This window comes from Panthera leo, chromosome D1 (genome assembly GCF_018350215.1).
Source record: "Panthera leo isolate Ple1 chromosome D1, P.leo_Ple1_pat1.1, whole genome shotgun sequence".
Lineage (NCBI taxonomy): Eukaryota > Metazoa > Chordata > Mammalia > Carnivora > Felidae > Panthera > Panthera leo.
In genome coordinates, this window is record NC_056688.1 from 106,988,178 (window position 1) to 107,000,407 (window position 12,230).

Sequence of the window (12,230 nt, forward strand, 5' to 3'; positions counted from 1 at the left end):
GCCTCCATAAAAGGGAGCGGCGGGGGCCTGGGGCCCCGGATTGAGCCCTCCCCGCCCGGGGTCCCGACGCGCTCGGTCTCGGGGAGGCCCGGACGCGTCCGTCGCAGGCCGGGCGGTGAGCGGCGGGCGGCGGGGAGGGGGCAGCGCGGAGCGGGAGGCGGCCCCTGGCTGCGCGCCCGGCCTCCGGCGTCCGGTCACCGCGATTCCCACCCCCTCCCGGCCGCACCATGGCCCTGAAGGCCGAGGGCGCCGCGCTCGACTGCTTCGAGGTGACGCTCAAATGCGAGGAAGGGGAGGACGAGGAGGAGGCCATGGTGGTGGCCGTAATTCCGCGGCCCGAGCCGATGCTCAGAGGTGAGGATGGAAGGGGACCCCGCTTCCGCGGCCCGGGCCCGGGCCGGGCGCCCCCTCCCCCTCCTCAGTCAGGGGTTCCGCCGCCCCCTCCCCCTCCGGCCTGGGACCCGGGCGCCCCCTCCCCCTCCGGCCTGGGGCCCGGGCGAGCTCTCGCTCCGCCCCCTCCAGGGGTTGGAATCTGGGGCCTCCCCGAATTCCCTCTCCCCCGCCCCCGTCCAGGGTCTGGAGCCTTCGATCCACACCCGGCGCGCTCCGGATCTTCCGGTGCCCGAGCGCCCCCTCGCCCGGGCCCAGCACCGGCGGCCGCGGTCTCCCGCCCCGCGGGGAGAGAGGCATACGCGGGGGGCCAGGCTGTGTTCTAGGCCGAGGGGCAGCGAGGCCTCCGGGCCGGAGGCTGGGCGCGGCAGCCTGGTGTCCGGAGAGATCCCGAGGATGCCGCTCCCCAAGAGGAGGATTTTCAGGGCCGTCTACGCAGAAAGCTTTCCTGGTCCCCCAACCCCCCTTGCATCCCAGGCCTTCCACTTGCGTAAGCCACAGGTGTCAGATTCTAGCGCTTGAGGGGTGAATGAGATTGCGTACAGCCTACTCCGTTTAGGGAAAGACGTGCTTTCGAGGGGTACCCTCAGCCACGCAGGAAGGAGATGGCCTTGGGAGGGGCTTTGAGGAACAATCTCGGAACACTTGGTTTCCCCTCCCCCTTTCCCAGTTTCTTTAGTCCGCAGAATCTTGCAAACCTTTAGAAAACAAAGGGCCATCTTCCTGGAAAACTTAATATTCGTGAAAATGCAAAAAAAAAAAAAAAATTTTTTTTCCATGAAAATGCAAATATCTCTTCATCCTCAGATACCTGTTCCCAAAGCGGGGACTGTACCCAAAAGAGATTGAATTGAGAGCAAGGCCATTCATTTAACCTCAGCAGAGCGTGCTGTCTCCCTGCACTGTCTCTCCTTTTTGGAATCTGGAGAGTTCTAAAACAAGTCAGGGAAATAAAGATCACTACCCTTCTCAGAGCTTTGCATGGAACAGGTTCTTTCCTTGCTTTTGCTAGTATTTGTTGAATGCTGGATGCCAGGCTGTCTCAGTTGTCCTGACAACCGTGCAAGAAGCACCCTATTCCCCACTGTTAGGGGTGAGGAAGAAGTCCGGAGAAGTTAATTCATTCAACAGGTCTTTGTCAGGCACCTACCGTAAGCCAGGCGATTTTAGACTGGGCGCGCTAAAATGGCCGCAAAGAAAGAGGAAACGTTTTTTCTGGAACGTATATATAAAATGAGTGACCAAGGACAAACAAACAAATGCATCGTGTGTCAGGTGGAGATAAGTGGTTCAGAGAACACTAGAGCAAAGAGGGGAGAAAAGAGAGCGAGCGCGTTTTATTTGGAATATCAAGTGGTCAGGAAAGGCTTCTCTAATAAAGTGAATTTTGAGCACAGGCCCAAAGGAAGAGAGGGAATGAACCTTGCGGATAATTGGAGGGAAAGCATCTTAGGCGGACGGAATCCCAAGTGTAAATATCCGAACGCAGAAGCTTTTTGAAAGAGTTGGGGTAAGAGGGAGAAAGGATGGATTCAAGGTTTTTGGCCAGAGCAGCTGAAAGGACGGGCCTCCCACGCACCGAGACGGGAAGGCTAGGACGCAGGCGCGTGCAGCTAGCGAGTTACGGTTTCTTTTTTTTTTTTTTTTTTTAACGTTTATTTATTTGTGAGACAGAGAGAGACAGAGCATGAACAGGGGAGGAGCAGAGAGAGAGGGAGACACAGAATCTGAAACAGGCTCCAGGCTCTGAGCTGTCAGCACAGAGCCCGACGCGGGGCTCGAACTCACGGACCGTGAGATCGTGACCTGAGCCGAAGTGGGACGCTTAACCGACCGAGCCACCCAGGCGCCCCTAGCGAGTTACGGTTTCAACGAGGTCAGTTAAGAGATGCCACACAAGTGGTGTGGTCAGATAGGCATCAAAAACGTGCGTTTAGATTCCATGGGAGAATCTGGCTGGAGGTACAAATACCAGAGTCGTCAGCAGGCAGACAATGGGAAAGAGGTAGACAGAAGGGGTCCAAGAACTAACCAAATTGGGGAGCTCTCCAGTGGTTCCAGGTTAGAGACTGAGTCAGTCCCTCAGCACACATTTTTTTTTTTTAACATTTATTTATTTTGAGAGAGAGCGGGGGAGGGGCAGAGCGAGAGAGGGAGAGAATCCCAAGCAGGCTCTGCACTGTCAGCACAGAGCCCAACCCAGGGCTCGTTCCTGTGAACCGTGAGACCGTGATCTGAGCCGAAATCAAGAGTCTGCATGCCAAGCACTGTTCTTGATGCTGGAGATACGGGTGTGACCCATCAGAAGTCATGCCGTTCTGGAGCCTACAGTCCAGTGGGCAGACAGTGCACAAGAAAAACACGTGTTAGGCCAGGTGATGGGGGGCTGAGGAGTGAAGGGGAGTGGAGTGCTGGGTGGGGGGGACGGACAGATGGCAGCTTCCTGCAGGGAGCAGAGAAGGCCTCATGAGAAGACGGTTCTTCAGCAGCGCCCTGAAAGAAGCAGGAGCCGAGCAGGCACCTGAGAAGATGAGAAGGAACCAGCACAAGTGACCGGAAGAGAGTCCCAGGGAAGTACGAGATGAACCCACCGGAGGTGATGCCCGGAAGCCGAGTGGCAAAAATCAAGAGGGAAGAAGCGATGAGTCCGAAGGTGAAGCTTAAGGACCAACTGCTGGGTTTAGCATCGATGACCTTGACGAGGGCTGTTTTGGAGGAATGGTGGGAAAGAGCCCGATGGCAACCAAGAAGAGGTCAAGGCTCCCGTTCACAGTCACGTGGGACATAGGACCTGGATCTTCTGAGTCCTGGCCAGTTCTCAGACCCACACCGAATGCCACCGCTCACATGCATCCCTAGGTGTTGGGGCCTCCCGTGTTTGTGTTCCATCCCATCTTACCTGAGAAGGTAAGAGGGAGGTCCGGCCAGGAGAGACCACAAGGATTCCGCAGAAGCACTGAGCTGCCAGGCTAACGTGGGTCGAGGTGCAAACGGTTTCTGCCCTGCCAGAGCTTGTGGTCCATGTGCACGAAGAGTGGATGGGAGGCAGACCAATGAGATCACACCTGCAGGTGCTCTGGAAAGGGATCGTGACGGGATAGGATGGCCTTTTGAAGGTGCCTCACCAGGTAGAGAAACGGGCATGCCTGTCCTTCACCGACTGAAGGCTCACCAAGCATCTCCTTTGTGCCAGGCCCTGTGGGGACAAGAAGATGATGACATTTACCGATCTTGTCCTCCAGAAAGGATGCGCAGTGGCCGGGAAGTCAGGTCGGATACAACCAGCTGCCAGGGGTGGGAGGTCGGGAGACAGTCCCAGGAGTAGCTTTTCGAGCAGGGCCGTGAAGGAAGTAGAAGAATCTGTCAGACTGGTCAGGATGGTCTGGACAGTTGTGCCAAGGCCGAGGACGTGCGGGAACACAGCCTGTTGGAAAAATCTGTGGTCCGAGACCAGATTGAGAGAAGGTCCAGAGTGAGATGGCAGAATGCCAGGGCACACGGGTTGTGTTTAATACGGTCAGTGCCTCGCGGGCTGCAGGGGAAGGGAGAAAGAGAGACTCTGGGGAGGAGTGTTCTTCCCCTCCCCACCCCCCACTGCTCCACCAAGTTTGGGGAGTCAGGTTGTGAGTATTTCAGGCCACGGGCACTTGTACTGATAGCGCTCTCCGGCACCTCTCCCCCTGCAGTGGCCCAGCAGGAAAAGACCCCGCCACCTAGGCCCAACCTGCTGGAGGCGGGCGGCGACAGCTGTGAGGAGCCCAGGCAGCAGGTGTCTTGGGAACAGGAGTTCCTGGTGGGAAACAGCCCAGGCGGCAGCGGGCGGGCGCTGTGCATGGTGTGTGGGGCCGAGATCCGGTCCCCCTCCGCGGACACGGCGCGCATGCACATTCTGGAGCAGCACCCTCACACCCTGGACCTGAGCCCTTCGGAGAAGAGCAACATCCTGGAGGCCTGGAGTGAGGGGGTGGCCCTTTTGCAAGACGTCAGAGCTGAGCAGCCTTCTTCACCCGTCTCAGGTAGTTGGAACTGGGGGACCAGGGGTGGAGGACACAGGGAAAAGTCGGGACTCTGGGAGCCCTCGGAGCTCACTGGGTGTTTGCCACCTGCCACCTGCAGACTCGGGCCAGGATGTCGAAGCTGACCCAGACTCTGACCCGGACCCTGCCAAAATGCCAGCGGAGATTGTCGTCCTCCTGGACTCTGAGGACAACGCATCTCTCCCGAAAAGGAGCCGGCCCAGGGGACTCCGCCCCCTCGAGTTTCCTGGTCAGTCTTTGGAAAGCCCTTATGGCCGAGCTGGGGAGAGGGGAGCACGCGCCCTGTGTTCTGTGTGGAGAGAGGCTCGGGCGCGGCCCGTTCTTTCCTGCTCTGTTCTTTCTTTTCGCAGGGGTGGGGGGAGGAACGGAGGGAGAGGCGCGACCCCTTCTTTTTTCTTTTCTTTTGGTTGGGGGGGGCAAGGGAAGGAACAGAGAGAGAAGTGGAGCCCCTTTAAAAGGTATGGGGTCTTTTCGTTCCACAGCTGCCCCTGCCTCAGAGCCAGGAAACAAGAAGCCCCGTGGTCAGAGATGGAAGGAGCCTCCTGGGGAAGAGCCAGTTAGAAAGAAAAGAGGCAGACCCATGACCAAAAACTTGGACCTGGACCCAGACCCTGACCCAGGTGACAGGGAGGCCCAGTGCGGGTGCGGGCATGGGCTCTGGCCACGGTGCTCCGAGAGGAAAGCCAAGCTGGCGAGGGGGGCGGTGGGGTCCAGGTCTTTGGATTCTGGCTTTAGTAGCGATAGGCCGCTCAGACCCACAGTTCCGTCTTGTGCTTCCTTTCAGACCCCCCATCACCCGACTCCCCCACGGAGACTTTTGCGGCTCCCGCTGAGGTCCGGCACTTCACCGACGGCAGCTTCCCCCCTGGCTTCGTCCTCCAGCTCTTCTCCCACACCCAGCTCAGGGCCTCAGACAGCAAGGACTCACCCAAAGAGGGGAGAGCTGCTGAAGGGGGCCTTCCCCAGCCGGAAAGCCCCTCTCCAGGTGAGCTCCTGAGAGGGGACCACAAGGGAGGGTCAGACGGGCACGTCCCTGGGGTCTGGCCTCGTCAAGGCTGCTCTGCAGCAGAGTCTAGGGAAGAGGTGGTTAGCACTCGGGTCTCCTGAGAGACGGGGCCAAAGGCAGGCAGATTTGAATGACAGAGACTGGCCAGAAAGCTGAGCTGCCCGGCTGGCTCCTGGGGAGTATCCTGGAATTGGTCATGAGGTTGGGCTAGGCCAGTGCTTCCAAACCCATCACCACACTTAAGGCTGATTCCACCCGGAACCTGAGGTGCCCACCTCGCCCTGGTGGAGCAAGGGCCTGAGCGGGACTAGAACAGGAGAAGGGACCCGTGGTGAGCTCAGCAGGCACCTCGGTGGAGACCGCAGGTCAGCGAATTGCCCGATGTTAATGATCAGCGCACGTGTCTGCGTCACGTTCAACCGATTTTTGGAAAGTTTTGCGTGTGGTTCATCTGGCCCTTGGAAAAGTACGTTTCGTGTAGAAAGGCTGAGTCTCAGAGAGACGGTTCCTTCTTCCCTCGGTCCTTGTATTCGTGTCCTGTGGCTGCTGTAACACATTAACCACAGACGTTAGTGGCTTTTACAAGAACACAATTTACTGTTCTTTAGTCCCAGAGGTCAGAAGCCTGGAATGGGTCTCACTGAGCTAAAATCTGGATGTCGGCAGGGTCATGTTCCTTTCTGGAGGCTCCTGGTGGGGAGGGAGGGGGTCCATTTTCTTTTCCTGCCCAGCTTCTTGGAAGCTGTGTGCATTCCTTGGCTTATGCTCTCCTTCCATCTTCAAAGTCAGTGGTGACCAGTAGAGTCCTTCTGAAGATTCCGTCTTTGGTCTGTCTCTTCTGCCTCCCTCTCCCCCATGGGGACCCTTGTGATTACATCAAGCCCACCCAGATCATCCAGGACAATCCCTTTATTTGGAAGTCAGCTGATAGCAACATTTATTCCACTTATAGCCTTAATTCTCCCTCGCCACATAACTTACTGTATTCGCAGGTCCTGGGGATTAGGGCAGCCTCTGCCTGCCGCGGTCACATAGCCGAGCAGTGGCAGAATGCAGGTTAGACTGGAATGCATTCTAGGAGGGCAGAGGCTGAGCCTGCTTCCTCTTCGTCTCTCCAAGCCAGACATCTCAGGCTCAGGAAGTGGTTCTTACAGGAGTGGCTGAGCGGCACACACAGTCCCTCGTCCCAGCCTGTCTGAAGTGTGCATTCGGAGTTAGAGCTCAGGGGACGAGAGCACACGAGGTGCGGGGGGCTCCCCAGAGCAGGGCTCTCAAAAAGGAGGTGTACTTTTTGCATAAAGAAAACAATGCAAATGTGTCCCTTCTGCTCCACCTCGCTCACCCGCGGGGACTGCTATTAATCAGCTTGTATCCTCGAGACCTTTTACAAAAAGTTTAGTGCGTGTGTGCGCGCGTGTGCGTGCACACGTGCACTTGTGCTTAGTGATGTTTTACCAAAGTGGGTTCCGCTTTTTCTCATCTCGAGGCAGGCCTCACCCCTTCACGTAGATCACGGTTTTAACTGTCTCAAGTTTCAGCTTGAGCCACATTCCAGTCCTGCCTCCCCGAGACTGTGTGCTCTGCTTGGACTTGAGCGTTTCCCGAGCTTCCTCGTTCTCTTCGGTGGATCACTGCTCTAAATGGCTGACCGCTTCCACTGTTTAACGGGTCTTCTGGTTTCATTCTCGAAAGGGAGCCTTCATTTTGAGTCCTGGGATACCCTGGGCCCAAATTCCACCCATCTGGAGTGGTGAGTAGCTGAGAAGGGAGTCCCTGAGATCTCAGGTTCATATGGGGTGTGCGGGCAAAGTCTCCGAGGCCTTGGGGCTCAGTAATTTTGTGAGAGGGTTTTTCTGGGCAGTGGTGAGATCTAGGGAGGTTGGAGGGGGCCGGAACCCGCAGCAGACGCTGTGCGGCGCGGCGGCAGGTGTTCCTGCGGCCCGGCCCTGAGGGAAGCACTGTGGAAAAATGACATGAGTGAGGCAGCCTTTGTACCCAAGAAACTTAGCTCTCTGTTTCGGGGGTACAGGTCGGAGGCAGTGACGCTGCAGGTAAAAAATGGTGGGGTGCCCTCCGTAGTTCTGTGCAGAGAGAGCACAGACTCCGGAGTAATGGTGTGACTGTTTCCGGATCCCAAAGCTTGGGCAGATTTCTCAAAAACCTGCAAGGCTTCCGCCAGAATGTCTTCGCTTTGAGTTGCGTTACGTATTGAAGTTCTTGGAAGATTCCGAGGAAAGATGCTACCACTTTTTAAAAGTTTGAAAGTCAGAGATCCGAAATGGGGGAAAGGGTGTTGTAGTGAGGTCAGCTGAGCTCATAGATACAAATCTGAAGCCAGGGAAGACTTTCTAGAACTTTCCAAGGGCCTGGCAGGATGAGGGTGGGGACGTGTGCAAGCCAAGAGAGAAGGTGAGCCTTAAAGACCCCACTCACAAGTTGTGGGAAAAAGAGCGTCTTTGTCTTGTTAGTGTTTGATGGGAGTAAGACCTGGAGACCTGGCTTTTAGGATTCCTTGGCCAGGCCCAGGACGTTTCCAGGCTGGGCCAAGGAGAAAGTGTGTGTGTGAGCTTCGCAAGGGTTAGGGTCCTTGTTCACTGCTGTATCCTCCGCACCCAGTAACGCGCCTGGCGTAAAGAAAGCCCTCAGTAAAGACTTCTCAAAAGAAGAGTGGACAGTGCCTGCCTTTACTGGTCATTTGGCAGTGACCTTTTCAGAGTCGCTGCTCAGAAACAAACCTTGATGAGAAAGGAGAGAAAAGGACTTGGGCCCACCCTCTGGAGAAGGCGTGTGCAGGTATGCACACGTGCACAAATGTGGGGGGAGTGGAGGGGAGAACAAGGCTGGGGAAGCAGAGAGGTTTGGGCTTCCCAGGAGAGAAGGGGACCGGTTCTGGGCTTGGAGTGCAAAAGGGACTCGGCTTGGCCCTGGGGACCAATAAATCAGTCCTCCTGGCCTGCTCTTTCTTGGCCCTGGAGCCCGAATCATGCGTGATTTCTGGCAGGACATCACACCTCTCCTGATGCTCCCCTCCCCATCCACCCTCACCTCTGCCCTCCATGCTGCCAGAAAGAATTGGTACTTAATCCTATTGCTTTAAGAAGTCCGTAAGTTAGTGAGCTCTTACTGTGTGCTAGACTTGTTAACGTCTTAGTGTGTTATCTCTTTAAATTCCCACAATCACCACGTACAGTATTATGATTTCCGTTTTGAAGAGGAAACAGCCAGGGGGGAGGTAAGGCCCCTCTCAGGGCCCCTCACCTAGTAAGTGGCAGCCTGTGTGCGTTTCCACCTGTGCCCATCCCCCTCCAGCATCCCAGCTGCATCCTCTGCCTTTACTCTGCTGCTGGGACTAAACGGCTTCTGGAACAGCCTAGCCCTCTGGACCCACTGCTTGCACCCACCCCACCACCCCGCTGGCTGCTCTCTCCTCCCTGTCCACCGTCAGTTTTTCCCTCTCCTCCAGATCTTACCCAGCAGCCTATACCAAGCTATGATTTTTCCCTTCCTGACCTCTTTTTCCTCCCTAGCGCCTGCACCATGTGTCCCCAAACCATTTCAGCAAAGCTGGGGAGCATTTTCTACACTAACTGGCTCTCGTCTCTCCGGGAGCCATTTCCATTCTCCCATCTCATGCTGAAATTGCTTTCTTGGCAAGGTCACTGTTGACTTGTCTAAGATAAAAATCCAGCGGTCAGTTCTCTGTCCTTACCTTTCCTGATGCGGCAGTAATGGTGACCTTGCCTCATAACTCCTTCCCACCCTTGGGGTCCCGGGCAACTGGCCGGGTCTTCCTCCAGCCTCCCCCGCTGTTCTCTTTCTCCTGCCTGTTCTTCTGCACATGGATCTGACGGTTATCTTTCCTCCCCTTGGTCGAATGTGAGCTGCTTCAGGTCAGGAAGTGTGTCTGTTTCATTTCCCACGATCTCCCCATTTTCCAGCGCGGGATCTAGGTGCTATTTACATGTTTGGCGAGTGAGGGGCTAGATGCCTGAACCACGGGGCAGGGCCTTACTTCCAGAGCAATCCAGGCCTAAGTTCACGTGCTCACAGCTCCCACCCAGCTCTCCCCCTGGGTTCCAGCCTCTCATCCAGGGGCCCGTGTGACATGTCTGTGGTTGTCTGTAAGATCTGTCAAACTGGCGTATCGGAACTGAAGCCCCACCTCTACCCCCACCCCCAGCCTTCTCTCCCCTTTCTCCATTCTGCACTTTACTCAGGCTAAATAAATCCTTAAGAGTCCTCCTTTTCCGTTTCCCAGGCTCCGCGTCAAGCAGTCAGCAAATCCCATTAGCCCCACCTCCAAAACCCGTTCAGAATTCACCTTCCTGTCTCCCCCGCCACTGCAGCTACCCTGGTCCGAGCCATCTCTTGCCTGGCTCCTTGACAGCCACCTCACTGGCCTCCCAGCTTCTGGTCTTTGCCCGCTGTGGTCTGATCTCTTACAAGTAGCCAGGGTCCCTAATGAAAACCACGTTGGATGTTGTCGCTGCTGTTCCTGTCCCACTCCAGATAAAAAGTCAGGGTCCTCATGGTGACCAGCGATGCTCGCCCCAGCGAGCATCTTCCCTCTCCTACCCTCTCCGGCCCACTCTGCACAGGCACCGGCCTGCTGTTGTACGGCAGCAGGCATGTGCCAGCAGGGCACCTGCGTTCGCTTTTCCTTCTGCCTGGAATGCTGTTCCCCAGCTATCCACATAGCTGACTCCTCACTCTTTGTACGTTTCCGCTAACATACCCGCTGTATAAGGCCCTCCACGCTGTCCTGTCCCCTTCTCTGGTATACATATGTATATATATTTTTTCTTTGCTTTGTTTCTTTCCATACATAACACGGTGCATCTTGTATTTGTTTATCTTATTTATTGGCCCCCGCCACTGGAACATCGATTCTAGGAAGGGTACTGGGTCTGCTCCATGCACTGTCAGAGCTCTAGCAGCAGGAACAGTGCTGGGCACAGCGTAGGTGCTCGAGAACCTGCAGTTAAATTCAGGAACAAATGAATGGGATTGAGCCTGCTCTCAAGGAGCTTCTAGTTCGTCAGAGACACGGGGGAGCTCATGCAAATGCAGAGTGGAGTTTGCTCAATTGTGTAACACGCTGGCAGCCGTTAAGCGGTTTTGATCCTCCGCAAACTGTGCAGCAAAACTGTGCCTGTTTTCTCGGCCACGTTTTAAATCCAGTCTCTAAAAACAGCCTAGGAAAAACACCACAAACCGATGCATCTCAAAACAGACGTTGCAACAGTCCGCATGTTCTGTTTTGCTTTTCAGTGTAAAGTAACTTCTGCACGTGCCCGTGTGGCTGCTCGAAAGCTCTGGGGAGCCTGCCCTCCCCTGGGTGAGGGCCCAGTTTTGCTTATTATGAGGTTGCTCCCCAGCGCTAATCCCCCCGATTCCTGATCCCTGTGTGGTAGGTGCTGACTCTCAGGAGGGGATGAGCCTGGTGAACGTTGCAAAGCGGGGCTGGGGTGCTGAGCCAGGCCTGTGCATCCAGGATTCTCCCCTTACCCTGCGTACCCATTCAAGAGCCCCTCGGTGGGCAGAGCTGTGTCTTACTCTGTTTGCGGGTCCCCACTCGCATCCCCTCTGCCCACACGGGGCAGAAGCACTGAGGCTAGGGTGCCCAGTGAAGTTTTAGATGAGAGAGTCGACTGAAGGTAAGAGCTGAGCGAGGCCTACAGCACTGAGCCTCTGGGCACCAGGATACACGAGGGAGGAAGCCTGCGACGGGGCATGACTGGCTTATGCCAAAGGAGCCGTGACCTCATTTTCCGGTCGCTCGTGGTCCCTGGGTGAACCGAGAGTGGAGCTTCTCACTGTCCTCAGGGTCCCCCTCATACCAGGCTCCGGGCTGGGGAAATGAGGGCCCGGAAATGGAGGTGCGGTTTGCAGAGGCCTTCAGGGGACGTCCTTGTGGTGGGGGGTCTGGAGGGCCCTGACTCGTGTGTGCTCTCTGCTCCCATCCCTGCCCAGCTCCCCCTCCGGGGCTTCGCGGGACACTGGATCTCCAGGTTATCCGCGTACGGATGGAGGAGCCCCCGGCAGTCAGCCTCCTGCAAGACTGGTCCAAGCACCCCCAGGGCGCCAAGGGTGTGGGAGCAGGTGACACCCCAAACTGGCCTACGGTTCTGTCGGAATCCAGCACCGCTGTCGGGGGGCAGCCAGAGGCAGGGAGTGGTGTATAGGTTCTTGCTTTCCTGGGGAGGGGGGGAGGGAAGAGGCAGGGTCCCCCTTTGGCTTATCACTCAGAGCTGCCCAGCTCGGCCACCTGATGGAGAGAGTAAAACTGGGTGCCAAGGCAGGCTGGAGGAGAGGAAGGGGGTGGGCAGCATCCACTGTCACTCGGGGGCATTGGCAGACGCTCCCGGCAAGGCATGGGGCTGGGCCCTGAGACGGGCAGGCTGGCCTGAGGGCAGTCGTGCGGTAGGGCATTGGGCCTGTGGAGAACACCTACCCCAATCCTTTTGCTGACCCAGACCTCTCCGTCCCCCCCTCTCAGCCCCCACCATTCTCCCTTGGCACAGTGCCTTACACAAGAGGTGGTCATGATGGGGTTTGAACTGAGTCCCACTACCTCGGGGGACGCCTCTCCTCCCCCACCCGTTCAGGCTCCTAAACCAGGAGGCCTCCATTACCTCTTCCCGTTCCATCCCTGCAGGAGGCCCAAGCAGCCCACCTGGGGGCTTTTGTTCACTCCCTTCTTTCACCTGTTTTCCTGTTGTATATATCTCCTTTGTTGACAATAAATTATTTTTTTTTATTAAGAGAGTTCCGTCTGGGCCGTCATTGCGGGAAGG

At 56.5% G+C, this 12,230-nt stretch overlaps 1 protein-coding gene across 2 annotated transcripts; it reads left to right on the top strand.

Moving 5' to 3' along the window:
• Positions 1-25: 25 nt before the first annotated feature.
• SPINDOC (spindlin interactor and repressor of chromatin binding) lies at positions 26-12,201 on the top strand. 2 transcript variants are annotated; one of them, XR_006193766.1, is made up of 7 exons: positions 26-354; positions 4,077-4,406; positions 4,507-4,656; positions 4,910-5,047; positions 5,212-5,412; positions 6,966-7,183; positions 11,407-11,494. XR_006193766.1 is itself a non-coding variant. In XM_042905761.1 (6 exons), the coding sequence occupies exons 1-6, from the start codon at positions 228-230 to the stop codon at positions 11,616-11,618; spliced, it is 1,158 nt and encodes a 385-aa protein (XP_042761695.1). In that variant the 5' UTR covers positions 26-227; the 3' UTR covers positions 11,619-12,201. The 2 variants fall into 2 exon arrangements, 1 of the variants encoding a protein (XP_042761695.1); XM_042905761.1 differs by lacking the exon at positions 6,966-7,183 and having other exon boundaries at positions 11,407-12,201.
• Positions 12,202-12,230: the final 29 nt, after the last annotated feature.